This window comes from Natator depressus, chromosome 13 (assembly GCF_965152275.1).
Source record: "Natator depressus isolate rNatDep1 chromosome 13, rNatDep2.hap1, whole genome shotgun sequence".
Lineage (NCBI taxonomy): Eukaryota > Metazoa > Chordata > Testudines > Cheloniidae > Natator > Natator depressus.
In genome coordinates, this window is record NC_134246.1 from 35,047,145 (window position 1) to 35,070,710 (window position 23,566).

At 51.1% G+C, this 23,566-nt stretch overlaps 1 protein-coding gene across 1 annotated transcript; it reads right to left on the bottom strand.

The window, feature by feature from the left end:
- Positions 1–11,447: 11,447 nt before the first annotated feature.
- On the bottom strand, positions 11,448–19,150 carry TTC5 (tetratricopeptide repeat domain 5). Its single transcript, XM_074969889.1, has 11 exons — positions 19,102–19,150; positions 18,208–18,314; positions 16,091–16,223; positions 15,634–15,845; positions 15,173–15,323; positions 14,574–14,665; positions 14,409–14,465; positions 13,797–13,943; positions 13,495–13,709; positions 13,070–13,214; positions 11,448–12,241 (listed from the first exon to the last, which is right to left on the bottom strand). Exons 1-11 carry the CDS (start codon positions 19,133–19,135, stop codon positions 12,122–12,124), a joined length of 1,413 nt encoding a protein of 470 aa, XP_074825990.1. The 5' UTR covers positions 19,136–19,150; the 3' UTR covers positions 11,448–12,121.
- Positions 19,151–23,566: the final 4,416 nt, after the last annotated feature.

Here is a 23,566-nt window from a genome sequence, read left to right on the forward strand (position 1 = left end):
TGGGATGTATGGCCACTGGGAGGCATTCATAGACAGAGGACAGTTCTCTCGGGATGGACTTCATCTGAGTAGGGAAGGAAATAGACTTCTATGGAGGCTGGCACAACTGATTAAGAGAGCTTTAAACTAGGAATTTGGGGGAGATGTTTGGGAGATGTCCAGGTTATCTCCATGCCGGATTTTAGCATTGAGAGGGAAGAAAACGAAGTAAGAAAGGATACAGCCATGGGTAGGAGAATGTATATAAGGAGGAAGGGCAGTGTGGATTCCAGTCTAATAGGTTATACTGGCTGTAGAATGACCGTGCCTAATCGGGTACAGAATGCGAGCGAGGCCAAACAGCAAAAATTAAGATGTTTGTACACCAATGCGAGGAGCCTAGGTAACAAAATGGAGGAACTAGAGCTACTGGTGCAGGAAGTGAAACCAGATATTCTAGGGATAACAGAAACAGGGTGGAATAGTAGTCATGACTGAACTACAGGTATTGAAGAGTATGTGCTGTTTAGGAAAGACCGAAATAAAGGTAAAGGTGGTGGAGTAGCACTGTATATCAATGATGAGGTAGAATGTAAAGAAATAAGAAGCGATGGAATGGATAAGACAGAGTCCGTCTGGGCAAAACTTACACTGGGGAAGAAAACTACTAGATCCTCCCCTGGGATAGTGCTTGGGGTGTGCTATAGACCGCCGGGATCTAATTTGGATATGGATAGAGCCCTTTTTAATGTTTTTAATAAAGTAAATACTAATGGAAACTGTGTGATCATGGGAGACTTTAACTTCCCAGATATAGACTGGAGGACGAGTGCTAGTAATAATAATAGGGCTCAGATTTTCCTAGATGCGATAGCTGATGGATTCCTTCAGCAAGTAGTTGCTGAACCGACTAGAGGGGATGCCATTTTAGATTTGGTTTTGGTGAGTAGTGAGGACCTCATAGAAGAAATGGTTGTAGGGGATAATCTTGGCTCAAGTGATCATGAGCTAATTCAGTTCAAACTGAATGGAAGGATTAACAAAAATAAATCTGCAGCTAGGGTTTTTGATTTCAAAAAGGCTGACTTTCAAAAATTAAGGAAATTAGTTAGGGAAGTGGATTGGACTGAAGAACTTAAGGATCTAAAGGTAGTGGAGGCCTGGAATTATTTTAAATCAAAGCTGAAGAAGCTATTGGAAGCCTGCAGCCCAAGAAAGGGGAAAAAATTCATAGGCAGGAGTTGTAGATCAAGCTGGATGAGCAAGCATCTCAGAGAGGTGATTAAGAAAAAGCAGAAAGCATACAGGGAGTGGAAGATGGGAGGGATCAGCAAGGAAAGATACCTTATTGAGGTCAGAACATGTAGGGATAAAGTGAGAAAGGCTAAAAGTCAAGTTGAGTTGGACCTTGCAAAGGGAATTAAAACCAACAGTAAAAGGTTCTATAGCCATATAAATAAGAAGAAAACAAAGAAAGAAGAAGTGGGACCGCTAAATACTGAGGATGGAGTGGAGGTCAAAGATAATCTAGGCATGGCCCAATATCTAAACAAATACTTTGCCTCAGTCTTTAATAAGGCTAAAGAGGATCTTAGGGATAATGGTAGCATGACAAATGGGAATGAGGATATGGAGGTAGATATTACCATATCTGAGGTAGAAGTGAAACTCAAACAGCTTAATGGGACTAAATCGGGGGCCCAGATAATCTTCATCCAAGAATATTAAAGGAATTGGCACATGAAATTGCAAGCCCATTAGCAAGAATTTTTAATGAATCTGTAAACTCAGGGGCTGTACCGTATGATTGGAGAATTGCCAACATAGTTCCTATTTTTAAGAGAGGGGGAAAAGGTGATCCGGGTAACTATAGGCCTGTTAGTTTGACATATGTAGTATGCAAGGTCTTGGAAAAAATTTTGAAGGAGAAGATAGTTAAGGACATTTCAGGTCAATGGTAAATGGGACAAAATACAACATAGTTTTACAAAAGGTACATCGTGCCAAACCAACCTGATCTCCTTCTTTGAGAAAGTAACAGATTTTTTAGACAAAGGAAACTCAGTGGATCTAATTTACCTAGATTTCAGTAAGGCATTTGATACCGTGCCACATGGGGAATTATTAGTTAAATTGGAAAAGATGGGGATCAATATGAAAATTGAAAGGTGGATAAGGAATTGGTTAAAGGGGAGGCTACAATGGGTCCTACTGAAAGGTGAACTGTCAGGCTGGAGGGAGGTTACCAGTGGAGTTCCTCAAGGATCGGTTTTGGGACCAATCTTATTTAATCTTTTTATTACTGACCTTGGCACAAAAAGTGGGAGTGTGCTAATAAAGTTTGCGGATGATACAAAGCTAGGAGGTATTGCCAATTTATTGAAGGACGGGGATATCATACAGGATGACCTGGATGACCTTGAAAACTGGATTAATAGTAATAGGATGAAATTTATTAGTGAGAAGTGTAAGGTCATGCATTTAGGGATTAATAACAAGAATTTTAGTTATAAGCTGGGGATGCATCAATTAGAAGTAATGGAGGAGGAGAAGGACCTTGGAGTATTGGTTGATCATAGAATAACTATGAGCTGCCAGTGTGATATGGCTGTGAAAAAAGCTAATGCGGTCTTGGGATGCATCAGGAGAGGTATTTCCAGTAGGGATAAGGAGGTTTTAGTATCTTTATACAAGGCACTGGTGAGACCTCATCTGGAATACTGTGTGCAGTTCTGGTCTACCATGTTTAAGAAGAATGAATTCAAACTGGAACAGGTACAGAGAAGGGCTACTAGGATGATCCGAGGAATGGAAAACCTGTCTTATGAAAGGAGACTCAAGGAGCTTGGCTTGTTTAGCCAAACCAAAAGAAGGTTGAGGGGAGATATGATTGCTCTCTATAAATATATCAGAGGGATAAATACCAGGGAGGGAGAGGAATTATTTAAGCTCAGTGTCAATGTGGACACAAGAACAAATGGATATAAACTGGCCACCAGGAAGTTTAGACTTGAAATTAGATGAAGGTTTCTAACCATCAGAGAAGTGAAGTTTTGGAATAGCCTTCCAAGGGAAGCAGTGGGGCAAAAGATCTATCTGGCTTTAAGATTAAACTTGATAAGTTTATGAAGGAGATGGTATGATGGGATAACATGGTTTTGGTAATTAAATATTCATGGTAAATAGGCCCAATGGCCTGTGATGGGATATTAGATGGGGTGGGATCTGAGTTACCCAGGAAAGAATTTTCTGTAGTATCTGGCTGGTGAATCTTGCCCATATGCTCAGGGTTTAGCTGATCGCCATATTTGGGGTCGGGAAGGAATTTTACTCCAGGGCAGATTGGAAGAGGCCCTGGAGGTTTTTCGCCTTCCTCTGTAGCATGGGGCACGGGTCACTTACTGGAGGATTCTCTGCTCCTTGAAGTCTTTAAAGCACGATTTGAGGACTTCAATAGCTCAGACATAGGTGAGAGGTTTTTCGCAGGACTGGGTGGGTGAAATTCTGTGGCCTGCATTGTGCAGAAGGTCAGACTAGATGATCATAATGGTCCCTTCTGACCTTAGTATCTATGAATCTTTTTGGTTAGGTGTGTCAGTGGGGCGGCGATTTGGCTGTATTGCGGTACAAATCGCCTGTAATAACTGGCCAAACCTAAGAAGGATTGGACCTGTTTCTTTGACCTTGGGACAGGTCACTTTTGGATAACATCCACTTTGGCCTGTAGGGGGCTGATAGTTCCTTGACCCACCTGGTGTCCAAGGTAAGTCACTCTCTTTAGGCCTATTTGACACTTCTTAGCCTTAACAGTTAGTCCTGCCTCCCTTATGCGCTCAAAGACTTTTTGTAGATGTTCCAGGTGTTCTGCCCTGGAATCCAAAAATATGGCCACATCGTCAAGGTAGGCGACTGCATATTCTCCTAATCCCACTAGGAGACCATCTACAAGTCTTTGGAAGGTGGCGGGTGCATTCCGCAGCCTGAAAGGGAGTACATTAAATTCAGACAGCCCGACATGGGTGGTGAAGGCTGACCTTTCCTTGGCGGATTCATCTAGCGGTACCTGCCAGTACCCCTTGGTTAAGTCCAAGGTAGAGAACTGGCCCATCCCAGTTTCTCTAATAGTTCATCTGTGTGTGGCATTGGATAGTTGTCTGGGCGAGTTACAGCATTTAGCTTACGGTAGTCCATGCAAAAACGTATCTCCCCATCTGGTTTGGGAACCAGAACCACTGGAGATGCCCATGCACTTCCAGAGGGGCGGATTACCCCCATCTGTAGCATATCCTGGATCTCCCGTTCTATAGCAGTTTTAGCTTGAGGAGACACCCGGTAAGGTTGGACTTTAATTGGGTGAGCATTACCTGTGTCAGTGGAGTGGTATGCCCGTACAGTCAGTCCTGGGGTGGCTGAGAACGTTGGCGCATAGCTAGTGCACAGCTCCTAGATCTGCTGTCGCTGCATATGCCCAAGGGTTATGGAGGGGTTCACCTCTTCCACACCACCAGCACTTTTCCCTTCGTAGTAGACACCTTCAGGCCACTCAGCGTCATCTCCTCCCTGGGCTGTAAACTGACAAACCTTTAATTCTCTGGAATAAAAGGGCTTTAGAGAATTAATATGGTACTGTCAAGGTTCCTCCCCCACTCTGAGCTCTAGGGTACAGATGTGGGGACCTGCATGAAAACCTCCTAAGCTTACTTTTACCAGCTTAGGTTAAAACTTCCCCAAGGTACAAATTAATTTTATCCTTTGCCCCTGGATTTCCACTGCCACCACCAAACTTTAACTGGGTTTACTGGGAAAACGTAGTTTGGACACGTCTTTCCCCCCAAAATCCTCCCAACCCTTGCAACCCACTTCCTGAGAAAGGTTTGGAAAAATCCTCACCAATTTGCATAGGTGACCACAGACCCAAACCCTTGGATCTTAGAACAATGAAAAAAGCATTCAGTTTTCTTACAAGAAGACTTTTAATAGAAGTGAAGGAATCACCTCTGTAAAATCAGGATGGTAGATACCTTACAGGGTAATTAGATTCAAAACATAGAGAATCCCTCTAGGCAAAACCTTAACTTACAAAAAAGACACACAGACAGGAATATTCATTCTATTCAGCACAGTTCTTTTCTCAGCCATTTAAAGAAATCATAATCTAACACATACCTAGCTAGATTACTTACTAAAAGTTCTAAGACTCCATTCCTGGTCCCCTACTTTGAAGGAATGCTCTCTGGCATGTTTATCATACCAGGCTTTTTGCTCTTTTTGAGCATCCTGTAGGTTTTCTTTCGCAAGGGCTGAAGAGGTTCGGAGGGTGTTTTGTAGGTTGGTTACAAAGTCCAGAACGTTAGTTCCTGGAGAAGGTGTAAATCCCTCCCATTGCCGCTTCACCAACTGTAATGGCCCCTTAACATCGCGGCCATATACAAGTTCAAATGGTGAAAACCCTAAACTAGGATGTGGTACAGCTCTGTAGGCAAAGAGCAACTGCTGCAACACTAGGTCCCAATCACTGGAGTGCTCATTTACGAATTTACATATCATGGCCCCCAAAGTTCCATTAAACTTCTCCACCATGCCATTTGTTTGATGGTGGTAAGGAGTGGCAACCAAGTGATTCACCCCATGAGCTTCCGAAAGGCTTTCCATAGTTCCTGCCAGGAAATTAGTCCCTGCATCTGTGAGGATGTCGGAGGGCCAACCTACCCTGGCAAAAATGTCTGCTAGTGCCTGGCACACACTTTTAGCCCTGGTGTTGCTTAGAGCTACTGCTTCCGGCCATCGGGTGGCAAAATCCATGAAAGTCAGTATGTACTGCTTTCCTCTGGGTGTCTTTTTCGGAAAAGGACCCAGAATATCCACAGCTACTCGCTGAAATGGAACTTCAATGATGGGGAGTGGCTGGAGAGGGGCTTTGACCTGGTCTTGGGGTTTTCCCACTCTTTGGCATACCTCACAAGACCAGACATAGGTAGAAACATCCTTGCCCATTCCCTCCCAGTGGAATGACCCCCCCCCCGCAAACGGTCTTTGGTCCTGTTCACCCCAGCATGGCCACTAGGATGATCGTGGGCTAAGCTCAAGAGCTTGACCCGGTACTTAGTTGGAACTACCAACTGTCTCTGAGGATGCCAGTTGTCCTGGTGTTCACCGGAAAGAGTTTCCTTGTACAAAAGTCCTCTTTCTACAAGAAACCTGGATCGATTAGAAGAGCTGAGAGGCGGTGGGTTGCTCCGTGCTGCCGTCCAAGCTCTCTGGAGGCTTTCATCTGCTTCCTGTTTGGTCTGGAACTGTTCTCTTGATGCTGGAGATATCAGTTCCTCATTGGATTGTGGACCTGGGCTTGGTCCCTCTGGAAGCGATGTAGGGGATGGGGCTGTTTCCGTGGACTATGAACCGCTGTCCGCTGGTGCACTATGTTGGGGTTCAGGCTCCGGCTGAGCCTCTTGTGTAGGGTTATCGGCTGCTGTCGGTTCAGGTTCGGTGGGGCCCTCTGGTATTGGGGTTTCAAGTACTGGATTCAGTGCTGGCAATGGGTCTGGTGCTGGTTGTTCGGCCAGTTTTGGTTCTGGGGCTGGCTCTGTCTGGGTCTCCGGGACTGGATTCACTACTGCTGTTGCTGAAGTTGGCATGGGGTCCGGTTTCATCACCTCTGACTGGATCCTGGTAGAAGTTTCCGGAACAGAGCTAGGCATCACGGCTTGCTTAGCCTGGCTGCAGGTGACCATTCCCACCCTCTTGGCCCGCTTCACATGATTGGCCAAGTCTTCCCCCAACAGCATGGGGATGGGATAATCATCATAAACTGTAAAAGTCCCCGTTCCTGACCAGCCCTTGTACTGGACAGGCAACTTGGCTGTAGGCAAATTGAAAGAGTTGGACTTGAAGGGTTGAATTGTCACTTGGATCTCTGGGTCGATTAAATTGGGGTCCACTAAGGAAGCATGGATAGCCAACACTTGTGCTCCGGTGTCCCTCCACACGGTGACACCCCCAATCTAACCCACTCAACCCCACTTGCCAGTCATAGCCAGGGATACAACCCAGGAGTCCTAGCACCCTGATCTAACTGAGTAGTTCTCAACCAGGGGTATGTGTACCCCTGGGGGTATGGAGAGGTCTTCTGGGGGTACATCAACTCATCTAAATATTTGCCTAGTTTTACAACAGGCTACATAAAAAAGCACTTGCAAAGTCGGTACAACCTAAAATGTCAGACAATGACTTGTTTATACTGCTCTATATACTATGCACTGAAATGTAAGCACAAAATTTATAATCCAATTGATTTATTTTATAATTATACGGTAAAAATGAGAGTCAGCAATTTTCCAGCAATAGTGTGCTGGGACACTTTTTTATTTTTATGTCTGATTTTGTAAGCAAGTAGTTTTTAAGTGAGGTGAAACTTGAGAGTATGCAAGACAAATCAGACTCCTGAAAGGGGTATAGTAGTCTGGAAAGGTTGAGAGCCACTGATCTAACCCACTCAACCCCAATCACCTCCCGCAGCCAGGGATAGAACCTAGGAGTCCAAGCCCCCCTGGTCTAACCCATTAGTCCTCACTCCCATCCCATTGCATTGGACAGAAATGAGAAGGTCTCTAACCATCAGGAACAGCTTTCCAATGGGGGTGGGTGGGGTAAACCATTAATTTTAAGGGAGAACTAGGCAAATAGATGAGTGGGATTGCTTGTGATGGGGAGGAGGGCAGGGCTTGGCAGCCCTGAAGCTCCTTTCTGGTTCATGTCTGATGTTCCTAGAAGCTTATGCTTCCAGGTTTCAGCTAGTCACCTGTGGGGGTCAGGAAGGGAAATCCACCCCCCAAAAAAGTTTTGGTTTGGTTTGAGTTTGGGTTTTTTTATGGGAGGGGTTGTTTGTGTTGTTGTCTCTTCCTCAAAGTATCAGGGATGGCCAATGCTGGAGATGGGACATTGGGTGGGGTGGACCAGGGCTCTGAGGTGGCACCCAGCATTCTCTGTCTCGGATGCTCAGCTGGCTGGTTCTTGCTCACATGCTCTGGGTCTAACTGATCGCTCTGTGTGGGGTGGGGAAGGAATTTTCCCCCAGATCAGATTGGCAGTGACCTTGGGGGTTTTGCTCCTTCTTCTGCAGCGTGGGATGTATCTCATTCATCAGGGTTATCTGGGTGTATCTCACTTAACCCTTTCCCTGCTATTTCTGGGGCTCTGGTGCCCGTCAGTCCCTTCTATTCTCTGCCTATGGCACAAAACAGTTTAGCTTCCCGAGGGCTCTCCTACTTTGGTCTAATTTCAGCCACTGGGTGGTCTTGGTGGCCTGTGATCTACAGAGGGTCAGACAAGGTGATCTGGTGGTCCCTTGTAGCCTTAAACTCTAACCCAGGAGTCCAGACTTCCAGACTGTGCTCTAACCCACTGGATCCCACTTTCCCACTCCTCTCCAAGAACGATGGATAGATCCCAGGAGTGCTGACTACCCTTCACTCCCTGCTGTAAGCCGCTGGACCCACTGCCCTCTGAGAGCTGGTAAAAGAACCCCAGAGTCCTGGCTCCCAGTCCTGACCACTAGACCCACACACCATATCAATTTTAGACATTAACGGAGGCTGTCCGTCTCTGAGGGGCGTCCATCCGTTATCTTTCATGGGAGTTTGAGCCACTTAATAAATCACACGGACCAGACTGCAAATCCCTTGGCGTAATTAGCTTGTTTTGATGTCTGAACTCTTCTCGCTCTGGGTATTGATGATTTGGGCTGCTGGCGGAGCCAATTAAAGAACTGAGCTGAATTTGCTGCTGGTTCCTGCTTGAAAAGTTGGAGCCAGGCAATTAAAAGGAAAAGTTACCTGATTTTCTGAGAGAGCTGAGGGGAGATCCAAGTCCTGGGAGAGGGGTTGGGGCTGTGGGTCAGGACTGGGAGTCCCAGGCGGAAAAGGGAGCTGTGTCTCCAGGGTCCATTCAGCTCTTGGTCTCTGGCAATGAGCAGAGCTATTCAGTCTCAGGTTCACATGGACCCGTGCAATGCTGGGAACAAGCCCACTCATTACACATGGACCCCACTGCACAGAGCAGGCGGGTGTCACTACTGAAAGGGGGTCTAGTTCATCATGGTCCAACACAAGGCGGTTGGGATGAGAGACCCCTGTCCTAGGACCACGCTCCACACTCAGGCACGGTAGAACAGACCTAGTGCAGAAATGAATGGGAGCTCCAGGGGGGATGAACTCTGCACCTGACAGCCCACGGAGAGGAGCAGGGGGGGAAATCACTTGAAAAGTTCCCATTCACACGTTCTCATTTATGCACGCCCCACCCCTCTAGTTACCAGGCTCCCTCCCACGTCCGGAGACATAAGGAGCTAGATCCACACAGGGAACTTACACCCAGTGTAACGTTTAGGTTCCTGCTGCCCAGTGCAATCCAGAGCCCCGAGGTAGGTGCCCAGGCTCCACAGACCATGCATAGGGATAGATGGGTAACTACAGCCCGGAGCCACCAAAACTAACCAAAGGGAAATGCCGAGGGAGGGTTGGGGCCAAAGTCTGACCCTTCAAAGGGTCGCAGGCGCCTATCACAACTGGGACCCCTCTGTGGGACCTAGGATGAACCTGTGAATTTCCCTAAATCCTTTTATGAACCATCCGTACGGCTCTGGGCTGATCCCCTTGGCGGCCCTTGCCCCCTGGGGGAAGGAATCGGATCTCTCCCTGGGCCACGACAGACCAGGCCAGGTATTCACAGAGCCACTAGGACCTTCTGGATTGCACGTTGGGATGGAAGACCCTAGAGAGATGCAGGGAACCTCAGGGACCGAAGACAAACCCCTAGCTGCAGAGCCAGCTGAACATGTTGGTGGCTGTATCTGGAGGACAAAGACATGGCGGGGGGGCGGGGGGGAGAAGGTGACTCTGTCAATGAGAGCTGGGCTCACCCAGGTAACTTGCGTGCTGGGGACTGAGGGCCAAAGACAGCAGAATGGGGCGTGGGGGAGCAGGGCATGGACAGGCCCCAGCTCTCACCAACAGGAACTGTAACCCAAGCCTGCCTCCCTCCTACCAACCCAAAGCCTGGCAGCCTGCAGCCAGAGGACTGATAAAGGGTCCCCTTGGGTTGAAAAGGCTGTTTGGTGTTGCTGCAGATCCGGCCTGAGGACACTGCGCCCTGCAGGGATGGAACAAGCGTCCCCCAGGAGTTTGGCCCAGCCGGGGAACCCCAGAGAGAGACAGGGATCACTGGTGCCCCCAGGCCAAGATGGGGAAGCCTGGCCCTGTGGAGCCGGGTGGATCCTTGGGGCCAGCCCAATAAGGGGGAACTTCCAGGATATTTGTCCGCAGGTCTCCTACCGTGCAGGGGCACTGGGCCGTGCAGCGGGGCTGGCTCTTGGTCTCTGTTGTTCCACTTCGTATGATGCTGTCCTTGGCTCAGGGACTCGAGCCTGACTTTCCCCCTCCCGGCTGGGTGCCCTGACCACTGGCCCATAGTCAGTCCCACCAGCTCGCGGCTGCTTGGTTATCTGACACCCATACGAGGCTTAGAAAGACCCAGATCAGAATGTGTCCCCCCACTAGGCAGGACCCTATAATAAGGATCTCAACTGGGGTCTCCTCCATCCCAGGTAAGTGCTCCAACCACAGAGCTCTAGAGCAGTGGTTCTCAACCGGTGCTCCAGGGTCCGCGAAAGACTCAGACTGAAAACGGACTGACCAGAATCCAGCTATATGTAGAGACGATAGATTTCCAATGGCTCCATGCTGCCACTCGAAATTTCCAAAGAAGTCTGCATCGCCATCCAAAACTTTTTAGGAGCCCGCCAATGAAAAAAGGTTGAGAACCGCTGCTCTGGAGTATGCAGAAGCATCCCCTCCTCCTCCAGGGCTTAGACTGAGCCAGGGGTCAGGGCTGAGGGGGCTGGCGCTGGCCCACTGACCGCAATTTAGGAACGCACCAGGTTAGGCAGCAGCTGAGTGGGATTTGGAGGATAAGTGTATGTCTACACAGCAACTAGATAGCTGGGAACCTCCAACTTCGCAGGGTCCTAGAGCCCTGACATCTACACAGCAGTGAAACAGCTCCGCAGCCTGAGCCCCAGGAGCCTGAGTCGACTGACATGGGCCAGCTGCTGGTGCCTACTCACTGTGTAAACTCTCAGTGGATCTGCCCGAGTCACCTCTGCTATCTGAGTAGTTTTCCCTCTGCACTGTGGGGCTGCCTTAGTCCCGGGGGACTGATCAGCTGCTCAGAGTCAGAGCTGACCAGGGCTGCATCTCCATTTGCCTCCCCAAGAGAAACACTCGACACATTGTAAACATCGAATAGTAGTTAAAGAGACAGACAGACAGGTGGTTGTGTAGGGGGAGGGACCGACTGACACCACTCACCGACCATGGACCTCATCGATAACAGATTTTATTCATTATTTATTTATTACAAAAGAAAAACAACAACCTTTAAACATATGATAAAACAAAAAGAACCTTCCAAAAGAAATATACCACCGCTCTGCACACACACACACACACACACACACACACACACACACAGAGAGCAGGGCCCTGGGCCACACCCACTGTGAAAGGGCCCTAAGGAAGTTCGACCCCCAAACCTACAGGGACTAGGCAGCTACAACACCCCTTAATAACCTTTGAACGTCCCCATGTCATAAGCCAGACAAACCAAGGGGGGTCAGGGCCAGTGATTCCAGCCCATGGGAAGGAAACAGGAAGGGGGAGTGTGGAAAAGGAGAAAAGGCAGGGCACAGGTGCAGATGGAAGAGCCATTGGTGGCCTTGGTAGAGGTCTCCTAGTCCCAGTGCAATTTCTTCACACCTGGGATCAGCCCATTGGAGTGATTTATTGGGGTACCAGGGGCAGAGCCTGGGTAGAGCTCATTGCTATGGGAGATTGGACAATGTTGAGTGGAGAGAGAGTCGGAAAAGAGGGACCTCTGTCCCTCTTTTGGGGGGGGGGGGGGGGAATCACTCAGTCCCCATCCTTTGCCTCCATACCCAGTTGTAAATCCCCTGCTGCCCCACAAGCCTCTCAAAGCCATTATACTCATGGGACCCACTAGGGGGCAGCAGACAACAGGACAAGTCCAACCCCTCCAGCAGCAGCATGGAGGGCAAGGAGCTATCTTTGCACATTCCCTCCCCACAGCATCATTCGCTCTGTGCTCGGTATGCCACAGTAGCTGCCGCCTGGTTGCCAGGTCCCTGCATCTTGCCGTTCACCACCAGCAGGAGTGGGGTCTCCAGACGGATCCCAGGGAAGGAGAAGCTCTGGGGGTACCGTGAAGACAGAGAAGTCAGTCATAAGGGTGGTTAACTCTGAATCCTACTGATGACTGTTTGCACATTATGGGTTGAAATTTCCCCACCCATCTATGAGGCAGGGCAAATTGCACTGTTAACTCCTACTGATGGTGATTTTCATTTCATGTGCTGAGGTTTTTAAACCTGCCTGAGGGATCTGGGTGCCCAGATTTAACAAGTGTCAAGAGCCCAAATTCCCTAGGCAGCTGTAAAAACCTGAAGAGCCAGTGTGTCGTCCTCCCACCTTCCTGCAGAAGACTGAGATGTGTTCTAGTGAGGGAGGAGGTGCCCAGTCTCCCAGCAACGGTGTGAAAATTAACTCTTTCCTTGCTGGGCAGCTAGTGGGCTTCTGCTTCCCTGGACGTGGGAGTAATTATTGGGGTAGGGAATTGCAACCCCCCTCCCCCAATTCAAAGGCATTTCCTCTACCCCATAACAAGGGGGCTGGGAAAGACACATCGCCCCCATCGTGCTGTGACAAAGGCCCCATCACTCTGGCGTCTGTGGCCCTGTAACTGAGGTCTAACAGCTCACATAGGAAGTGATGCACGTAGCAGACAGGAAGTCTCGAGTTCATTCATGCCTTCCGCCACTGCAGTGGGGGTGGGAAGAAACAACAGGTGGAGGGAGGGGCATGAGGAAAGGGTGGGGATTAACCTTTAAACTGACAAAGAGCTACAGTCCTATATCAACCTGCTATCTCTGGTGTCTTCCCATATCCCTCCACCCGCAGGGCCAGGGCTAGGAATCCCTCCAGCACTAAGCCAGGGACAGGGAGGACCGGGCCACACTCACCTTGCCCTGGTGCTGGACGTGGTGATGCCGGAGATGCGGCTCAGGGATGGCCACTGAGTCGCCGATGAGCACACCCCAGCTCTGGACCATGTTATAAACAGTGACAGCAAAACAGGGGCCCTTGGAGTCAGCCAGGCCGAATGTGCTGCCAGAAAACCAGGCGAGAGTGTGAGTAAGGTGATGGGACAGGAGGTGAGGGGATGGATGGATGGATGGTGCTGAGGATGCATAGATGGAAGGCCACATGGATGGCTATGAGAATGGCTGGATGGGTGTACGGAACTGAGGAAACGGATGGATGGAGTTCAGGACACACAGATGGACAGCAGGATGGACAGAGCTCAGGACTGACAGATGTGTAGCAGGAGAATAGGCAACATCAACAGAAAGCACTAAAGTTGGAGGGATGGACAGGTGGTACTCACAAGGGCACCTTCTCATCCGTGGTGAGGCTGAAGATCACCCTTCCCAGCACTACGGCCCCCATGTTCACACCTGGCTGTAGGGCACTCAGAAGCCGATGCTCCAGTGCCACCTTCTGGCCTGAGGACCCCTGGTACCGCCCATCCCCACAGGGGCCCAGCTGCGATGGGCGCAGGCTTCCCAACATGCTCTGCAGCTTCTTAACCTTCACTTTGCCCTGCAGGGGGAGGAAGGAGAGCAGGGTCACTGACTGAGACATGTCTCCCTGTAGGCCAGCCAGGGAAGGGCAGGGAGCATGCTCTACCTTGTTCTCCAGGAGGCTGGTGAGTCGCTCCAGGAAATCCAGAAGCTGCTGGTAGCGCTGCTGGGGTTCGGGCCAGGTTGGATCAAGGGCCGCAGCACGGGAAAACCCCTCCAGGGCCTCCGTGTAATTCTCCTCATATTTATGCAGCTAACCCAAGTGAAACACAGCATAGTGCTACTGTTACAGTAGTGGGGCTTGGCACCAGGACTCCTGGGTTCTGTTGCAGGCCTGAGGGGGTCTAGTGGGTTAGAGTGAGGGGGCTGGGAGCAAGGACTCCTGGTTTCCATTCCTGGCTCAAAGTGTGAGGGGAGTAGGGAGAAGCCCCTACTGGGTTAGAGCAGCGTGTGCAGGGAATCAGGATTCCTGGGTTCGATTCCTGGCTCTGGGAGGGGAGTGGGATCTAGTGGTTAGCCAGAAAGTAGCAGTGACGCACACACACACTGAGCAGGGCTCATTCCTTCCACCAGGGGGCAGCAGGCACAGGGACACAGAGCTCCCTAAAACCACACTGGGACACTGATGCTGGCACTGCCTCCCAGGGGAGAGTACCCCTCCTGAGCCCCTGACACCTTTCAGTCACACCTTCCACTCCCCTCCCTCCCACCTTCTCACCGTAGCTCTGTTGAGGTGCAGGTCCGGGTTACAGGATGCTGTAGGATCCACCTTTTCCTAGTGTGGAGAGGAAATCAACATCAGAGCGCCCCCTACTGAGCCTTCTGCCCTGCTCCCTGCAGCACAAGGCTCCCTTGCAACAGTAGAAGACAGGGCAGTACCTACCGCCTGGGCATAGGCACTTAGGGCCTGCTGGGAGATACTGGGGTTCTGGCCAGTGTTGAAAAACAGCGAGAGGTAGGCATTTCCCAAGATGTCTGCAGCAGAGAGACACAGAGGTTAGCACGGAGAACACACGGACAGTGGACATCAAAGAAGATGAACAGCTGGCTGGTTGGAGGCATATAGCTGTGAATAGAGGACTAAATGGATGACTACAGCTGAGGATGGGTGGAGAGATAAGTTATAGCTGAGGATGGACAGACTGAGGCATATAGCTGAGGGGAATGGATGGCTACAGCTAAGGATGGAGGGATGGCGGGACATTGAGGATGGAGGTTGAATGGATGGAGGGATGGATATAGCTGAGGATGGTGGGTTGAATGGAGGGATGGTGAGACATAGCTGAAAATGGAGGGTTGAATGTAGGGATATCGCTGGGGTATATTATCCTCCCCCTAGAGTCAGGTGAAGGGCAGGAAGTTGCAGAGCATACTGAGAAGCCTGAGCCCTTCCCAGCTGGTACAATGTTGGGTCCCAGTGTCCCTTGAAGCAGGGAGTTAACAGGAGCGGTGCCTGGGGGCGGGAAAGGGGCTGCCACTCACACCACGAGCGGCCATCCTGCATGTCCATCTGGACAGCCAGCTTGGCCTGCCGGACACTGTCCATGACATTCTGGGCGTGCTGCTCTGTGCTCTCGGCTCGCAGCTGCCGCAGCACCATCGACAGATTCTGCAGCGAGACCTTGTTCTTTCGCTGTGGAGGAGACATGGAGCCAGGGTCAGCGACTCAGCCCGGCTTCTCGCCTCCCCTCCTCTGCCTTCAGATCAGCCAGCCTTGTCTCTCCTTCCCTCCGCACCCCTCAATCGGCCCTTCGGCCCAGCCAGCCCTGTCTCCCCTTCCCAGGATCAGTCCCTCAGCCCAGCCCCCACCACTCCCCCAAGATCGGCCCCTTGGCCCCAGCTACCCAGCCCTCCAACCACCGACGGGCAGCTGGGTCTCTCCCCTTTCTACCCCCTGGTATTGGCCACCCCAGCCCACCGGTATGCCTGGAGGTGGAACTCACATGCCCCAGGGCCCCAGAGAAGCAGGTGTGGGCTGCTGTGATGTCACCCTTTTTCCAGTAGGCCTCGCCCAGCTGGTTCCAGGCCTCCACCAGCTCCGGGTCCAGCTTCACAGCCTTGGCCAGCAGCTCCTCAGCCTCGGGGTTGTAGTCAGGTGTAATGTTCAGAGCCTTCCCCTTCAGCATCAACGCCTGAGCCCGGCCCTGGGAACAACCTGGAGAGACAGAGCCGCAAAGGGAGGGCATAGCCTGTGGCTCAAATCCCCTCCGGCCCCAGGGCATTGGGCTGGCTGGGTCAGGGAGTGAGGAATGTGGCATGAGGCCTTTCCCTTCTAGGGAGTGCCAGCTCCAATCCAGCCCCAGGGGGCCCTAGGTCTGGCTAGCTCATGGGGGTGGGGAATGGGATACCAGGTTTTCCCCTCTAGGGGAGGGCTTGCATTTCCCTCTTATACCCGGTTACCATCTATCTCGCCCATCTGCTGTAGCGTTTTCTCCATTTCCTCCACCACGTCCTGCTGCTTTCTCCCAGCATCCTCCACGCCGTGGCTTTCAAAGTAGTGATCCCGGAAATAGTACAGGCCATCGACCAATTCCTGTGAGGATGAGGGACAGGTGGATGAGAGGGGCAGGGGTGGGAAGGAGCACATCGGTAAACTACACCCTAGCAGCAGCTGCCTAAGGGGGCATGTAGCCTGGCGGTTAAGGCACTGGACTAGCACTCAAGAAACCTGCGTTCAAAGCCCAGTTTTACCAGAGACTATGCCTGTAATCTTGGGTAAGTCATTAGGCTAGGAATTTCAAAGGAGCCTAAAGGAATGAGGCCCCCAAATGACACTGAAAGCCAACTGAGCTCCTAACTCCTTTGGCCTCATTTGCAAATCCCTGTAACTGAATCTCTCCATGCCTAGGTTGGGATTTTCAAAGCTGGCTAAGGAATCTGGAAATCAGTTCCCATTATTATATGTATTACCATAGCGCCTAGGAGCCCAGTCATGGCCCAGGGCTCCTTTGTGCTCGACGCTGTACAAACACAGAACAAAATGGCTGTCCCAGCTCCAGAGAGCTAATTCCTGGGAACTGGGCTTCCCAATCCAATACGCTGTTCTGATCTCATCAATTTTAGATGACAAGCTCTTCAGGGAGGCACTGTCTCGCTGTGGGTCTGTGCAGCATCCAACACAATGGGCCCTCACTTCAGTCAGGGCGTTGGCAGCACCTGGCACAACAGGATTCCGATCTTATTAGAGGTCTGTGCGGTACCGGCACAGCGAGGCCATGATCACACTTAGGTATCATTCTAAGTTCCCAGAGGATCAATCTGTAAATATGAGCCCTATCACCTGACGTACAGGCCTCGCACACTGCAGCCTCTCATGGCTTTCACCACTGTTATTATTAATAATATGTCTTATGGTAGCTCTTGTCCAACGTCAGGGCCCCCACTGTGCCGGGGGCCACACAGACCCCGACCGAGATCAGGGCCCCCACTGTGCCGGGGGCCGCACAGACCCCGACCGAGATCAGGGCCCCCACTGTGCCGGGGGCCGCACAGACCCCGACCGAGATCAGGGCCCCCACTGTGCCGGGGGCCGCACAGACCCTGACAGAGGCCCCCTATTGTGCTGGGCACTGCATAGACACAGTGGGAGACAGACCCTGCTCTGAAAAGCTCCCCTGTCTAAACAGGCAAAGGAATGACCATCTCCCCATTTTATAAACAGGGGAAGTGAGGCACAGAGGGGGAAGTGACCTCCCCAAGCTCAATGGTGGAAGTGGAAATGGGACCCAAGTCTAGTGCCTCAGATGGCCTCTTAAAGCCCCAAATCTCAGTGACCCTAACACAGTCAGATCCCTCCCCCCTCCATCTGCTAATGATGTTAATTACAAACTCAATACACAGTTGATAAAGGCAGTGTACAAATGTTACATCCCAGGGCATTTTACAGGCTGTTTCCCATTACAGGCCTGTTATTTGCACCCATCTTGGGCTGGTGACTTTAAAGAGCAAAAGGAAAATGGCTCAACCCACCCAGATGCTGAGAGAGAGGGTGCAGGGAAAAACACATGACAAAGAGGAGAGGTTAATTCACACACAGGGATTGCAAAAGCAGAAGGCACTGTAAGGGAGATATAGGGCAAGGCTCTGTGTGTGTGTCTGTGCATGTAACAAAAGGATTTGTGTGTGTGCACCTCTCTGTGTTTGTGCAGGAATCAGTGTGTGTCATTGTGTGGGTGCATCGTGTGCGCGCAGGGATGAGTGACGGGGTGTGTGTGTGTGTGTTCAGGGAACAGTGTGTGTTTTTGTGCAGGGATCAGAATGTGTGTCGTGTTTCAGTGTGTGTGTGTGTGTGTGTGCACGCAGGGATCAGTGCATGTGCATCGGTGTGTGTCTGTGCTCTGCTCGTGTGTGCACACTGCTTTGTGTGTCTGTATGTGTGTGCATATCTGTGTGCGTATCGGGCGATCTGTGTGTCTGTGCCTTGCTGTGTGTGTGTCTCACAGCCCGCAGGAGCCGGCAGACGCGGAGTTCGCCCCCCTGGCCGTGGCCACTCAGCCAGGCAGCAGCCCCTCCGGTACCTGCAGGGTTTGCAAGGCCTGGCGGCTTCCTTCTGCTCCCTCCTCAGCCATGATTGCGAGCTCCGCCCCTCCCTCCGCCTCGGCGCCGCCGCGCGCTCCGGGCCGGCCTGTGGACCGAGCAGCGACATCTACTGGGTCGGCGGGGGAATGCTGCACAGCGCCGCTGGCTCTCCCTCCCCCGCGCCTGCAACCACGCCCTTGCCACCCCCCCCCCCAGCCCCTGCATCGCAACACCCCCCAGGCACACAGCCCCTGCATTGCTCTGCACCCCCCTAGCCCCTGCATTGCTCTGCACACACACACACACACAGCTCCTGCACCCCTCCACACCCAGCTCCTACATTGATCTGCACACACACAGCTCCTCCACTGCACCCCCCACAGCCCCGCATTGCTCTGCACAAACACACACCCAGCTCCTACACTGCACCCCCCACAGCCCCGCATTGATCTGCACTCACATAGCTCGTGCACTACACCCCCCCACACACAGCCCCTGCATTACTCTGCACACACAGTTCCTACACTGCGCACACACCCCCAGTCTCTGTTCTGTACCCTCCGCCCAGAGCCCTTGCATTGCTCTGCACACACCCAGCTCTTGCACTGCACTCCCCACAACCCCTGCATTGCTCTGCACACAGAGGGCTCCTGTACTGCACACCACCACCGCCACTACCCCTGTATTGCTCTGCACACACATACACAGCCGATTGCTCCCTCCCCCCACAGCTCCTGTATTGCAACATCCTACACAGCCCCTGCATTCCTCCCTCCCCCGCCCCTTCCACACACAACCCCTACGTTCACGCACACAGTTCTGGCATTGGTCCCCACACCTCCCCCCATTTACCAGCCCTCTACAGCCGAGCCTGGGGTCTCCACACTGCCCACCTCGCCCACTCCAGGGATCTCTTTTTAATTCCATGCCCTGCTAGGGTTGCCAATATCCATGTTTCTCCAGGATCGTCCCTTCGTAGCTGTCCTGGGAAGTCGGTCTGGGAGCCTGGTACGCGCTGCCAGCTGTCCAGTGTGACAGTCTCAGGACCATCGCAGCTGTCCCATGTTTTTGCATCTCAGAGGTGGCAGCCCTACAAACCTCCCAATAGTCTTGGGTTTTGTGGGACTGTCCTGCTTTGATGCCAAGCCCCATGTCCCGGTTGAAGCAGCTCCTGTCCTGGGGCTGGCTGGGCTCGGTTCCCTGCTCCAGGCATTGTGCCCTGACTCCTGGTGCATGGGGTTGAAGTTGTGACTGGTTCCCCCTGTGGTGCCACCTGGAAGTGGGGTTCCACTGAACCCTCTGACCCACCAGCCTGGGCTCCCTCTCACACTGTGCTGCTGTGATAAACTGTAGACCACTCCCAGACTTACACTCTTACCAGCATTTGCACAGGCAGGGACACACCGAGCTGCAGTTACATGCAGGCTGACCAAACAATAGAGAGGCTACAGCCAAGGTACCCTCAGCTTCCCAACTTAGGACCCCAGAGCTGTACTGCTCTGCCCTGGTCAAAACTCCGACCAGTATGAATTTATTACCTGGAGAGGATGTGGAGAGGAATATGCAACAAACTTGTGTTAACCAAGTTGAAATTTTTCCCCAGACATTTAGTTAAAGGCACATTGGTTTAGATTAAAACATAAAACAAGTTTATTAACTACAAAAAGATAGATTGAGTGATTATAAGCGATAGCAAAAGATCAAAGCAGATTACCTAGTAAATAAACAAAAATGCAAACTGATCCTAAGATACTAGAAAGACTGGATATGAATTAGCTATTTCTCACCATGACTGATGATACAAGCAGGCTTGCAGGTTGTCAAGGCACAAGCTGCACTTGCTTTACAGCTTGGGCTCCCGAACCCCACTCCAAGTCCTTTTCTTCCAGAGCTTCTCTCAGGTGTTGAGTTGTGGGGGAGTGAAGAACAATAGATGATGTCACTCCCTGTCTTATATAGATTTTCCATATAGCGGGAACTCTTTGTTTCAAACTTGGGTCTCAGACCAGTTTGTGGAAAAATACAGGTACCCAAATGGAGGTCAGAGTCATGTGGCCTGGTCACATACCCTTGCAGAGTCATAGCAGCCATTACTTACAGGTTGTCTGGAGCATTCTCAGGAAGGCTCACCAGGTGGGAAATAAACTTCTCCTAAGGCCTGTTGTTTTTCCTAATGGCCCATTACCCTGAATAGGCCCTTCCCAACTATCTAGACTGGAAGCATCTTCCTGAGTCGGTGTCACCCAGGTGTAACTACATTTGAAATACAGATACATAGTCAATATCCATAACTTTAGACACAAAAATGATACATGCATACACATAGGATAATAATATTCAGCAAATCATAACTTTTCCAATGACACCTCACAGGATTCATCTTGTACAAATTGCATTATAATTATTTCATAATGATCATAATCGTCCCCCCATGATGACTATGGGGTGCAGTGTCACAGAAGCAATGCTTGTATTTAGCCTGGCCCCGTCGAGTGGGGACACAGCCAGGCCATACATGGACATCGCTGTGACTCTGTACACCAGGAGACAGAGCACAACACCTGGACCGGGGAACCTAGCCCAGCAATCCCCGCAGGACAGGAGTTGCCACTGTAGCGCGAGCATGGAACAGGCTTGCTCTGCAACTCCCCCCGCCACCCCGCCAGCCACCCACTCTGGGGGCAGCACCTGACCTCCCAGAGGCCTCCCACCCCCAGGCAGCACCTAGCCCCTCACATCCCCAGGCCTCCTTTCCCCTGGAGGCAGCACCCATCCAACTTTAGCCACTTGAAATATTGGCATATTGGAAATATGACCCTACCCCAGCCTGTGCTGCTCACCTAGGGTCGCTGACTTTCCGATTTCTGAAAACAGGACACCCCTGCTCCGCCCTCTTCCTTGAGGCCCTGTCCCCTGCTCCGCCCCCTCCCCAAGGCTCTCCCCCAAACTCACTCCTCTCCCCTCCAATCAAAACAAAAACACCGAAATCCCAAAGCAGGAATTATTGCGGAAAATGGCATGTTTCCTACCCCCTCTTTCAATCTTAACCTTTATCACATGTTCTGAGGAAAAGGGGGTGTTTGAAAATTTGCTACAATACTTATATTCATATTTGTCAGGGTGCTCTGGGAAGTGTCAAGGAGTTGCTCATTACTCCTGCAATAGGTACCATTACCTATATCCCTAACACTGCACCGAACCAGAGATGCTATAGAAAAGAAGAGGGAAAAGACTGCTGCCATAATAACCCTTCAACAGAGAACAGCTGGGATACTGATAGTTACTACACAAGGTACTGTGTATCAACATGAAATATAAAAAAAGAAAATGCATTTCAGCAACAGAAACCTGCTATGATTCTCCCTCTCTCCTCTGTACAATGAAAGCAAAACATGGACTTTTGCTTGCTGCATTTTCATTTTGGCTGAAAAGTTAATTCTTGCCCTCTCCTCTGTCCAAAGAGACAGCACCCTAGCCTTACCTTCACCAAAATCACATTTAGATTAGGTGAAACATTCCTCTCTACAGAGATCTCTGTGCTATACACAGAAAAAGTTCCACAGCTCAATTATGCAAGTCCTGTAATAACCACAAACAGGCAGTGGGTATTTAGGACCCTCTTTAAGACACATCACTAAGGAAAAAATGTAGGGAGAAGGAGAGATACTGACTCTACTGAGCTAAACCTCCAGCGCACCCCCCCTCCAAAAAAAAAAAAAAGTTTCCTAAAAAAGTTAAAGACCTTTAAATAAGCTCTAATACTGACACAATGACACCCCCCCCCCCCCCCCAACACACAAATACACACTGGAGACGAGGATGCAGCATGTAGTAATTCCAGGGTGTTGGGATCCGGGGTCAGATTGTGGTCTCTGTGTTTCTCCTGGGAGGGGAGCTGACTCTAGGTCCTGCGGGAAGGGGGCAGGATCCATGCTCGAGAAGGGGAGTGAGCCTCAGAGCCAGCAGCTGAAGGGGCTGGCTGGGGACATGTTGGTTCTGGGCTGTGTGCGCAGGGTGTGAGAGGGGGTTGGCAGCGAAGTGAAATGCTACTTGCAGCCCTCTCCCCGCACCAGGGGGCCAGCGGAGCCCCTCCGCCTTCAGAAGCAGGGATCCTCCCGCTAGGGCTGAGCGGGAACCTCCTTCCCTGTGGTCTGCCCCGGGCGCTGGGCAGGGGCTTGCTGATAGGCGGAGGGTGGGGAACGCGTCCTACCCCAGCCACTCACCTGTGCAAGACGGGAGCTGGAGGGTTCCTGCCCAGCGTGGGGTGGGGCAGGGCAGGAGCAGCAGTGGGAACGGGAGGAGTGGCAGAGCCCACACTGCTCTGGGTGCGCTCTCACTGCCCATCACTGCCGCTGTTGCTGCCCATTGCTGATGCTGCTTCCACTGGAGGATGTGGCCTGGTGGCAAGGGAGACTCTGTCATGGGCACACGCTGGGGGAAGCAATGGAGGGGGCATGGCTGCCTGCTCTGTGCCATGATACCCTTGCAGCGCCTCCCTGCCCACCAGCCTGTCTCCTTGGCCCCAGCTGTTCCGGTGCCCCTGCAGGTGGCAACCGGACTTTTGGTGTCTGATTTGTGTTTCAGACTGGACACTGTCAGACCAGATTTTCTGATCGAACACTTGACACCTGGTAACCCTACCCCCCTCCCCATGTTGTGCACACCCTGCCTTTCACCTCCGATGATTTACATCCACTCCCCTGCAACCTGGCCTGTGCTCCCCAAGCCACCCACCTCCCTCCCTCCCGTGATCCTTCCCTGATCTCACACACCCACACCCAACCCACCCTACCCGTGCTGCCCGCCTCCCGCACTGCAGAGACCCTTGATCCAATTATAAACGAAGATGCAAAAGATCAATTTTTTTCCCTTTCTATTTTTGCTAATCTTATTTCTAAGAGGGTGAACAACCTATTTACAAAGGTGACTTTATACAGTGCACAAATCCATCGGCTGTGAGATGTCAAAACTGACCCTGCTTCTACCATTCTGGGGCTGAAAGATTTTAAATCCTGGTGAAAGTGAGGGGTAAATAATGAATGTGAAATTAACATAGATGAACTTTAAGTGGGGGAGAAATAACTGCAAATGGAATGTACCCAGAGGAACATGCTGGATAACACCGAGAAACACACACACATAGGAGGAACACAAGCATAGATATAGAAGCAAAAACACACCTACACAAAGCTATGCACGTACACACCCATAGAGCTATGCACTCTATGACATTCAGAGATAAACACACACAGCAAAAGACACCTGCCCATGTGTGTGCACACAAAAGCAAAAGACACACCAGTATACACACAGATTTAAACACACATTGTCTTACACACACACAGACAACACACAACT

Bases quoted from the DNA above. Each gene is read 5' to 3' on its own strand.
- TTC5 (XM_074969889.1), bottom strand. From the start codon at position 19,135: ATGGAATTAAAAAGAGATCCCTGGAGTGGGCGAG. The intron at 13,710-13,796 runs GTAGAGCATGCT...CTCCCCCTGCAG, and splicing joins CCAGCCTCCTGGAGAACAAG to GGCAAAGTGAAGGTTAAGAA. The intron at 13,215-13,494 runs GTGAGTACCACC...GTTTTCTGGCAG, and splicing joins ACGGATGAGAAGGTGCCCTT to CACATTCGGCCTGGCTGACT.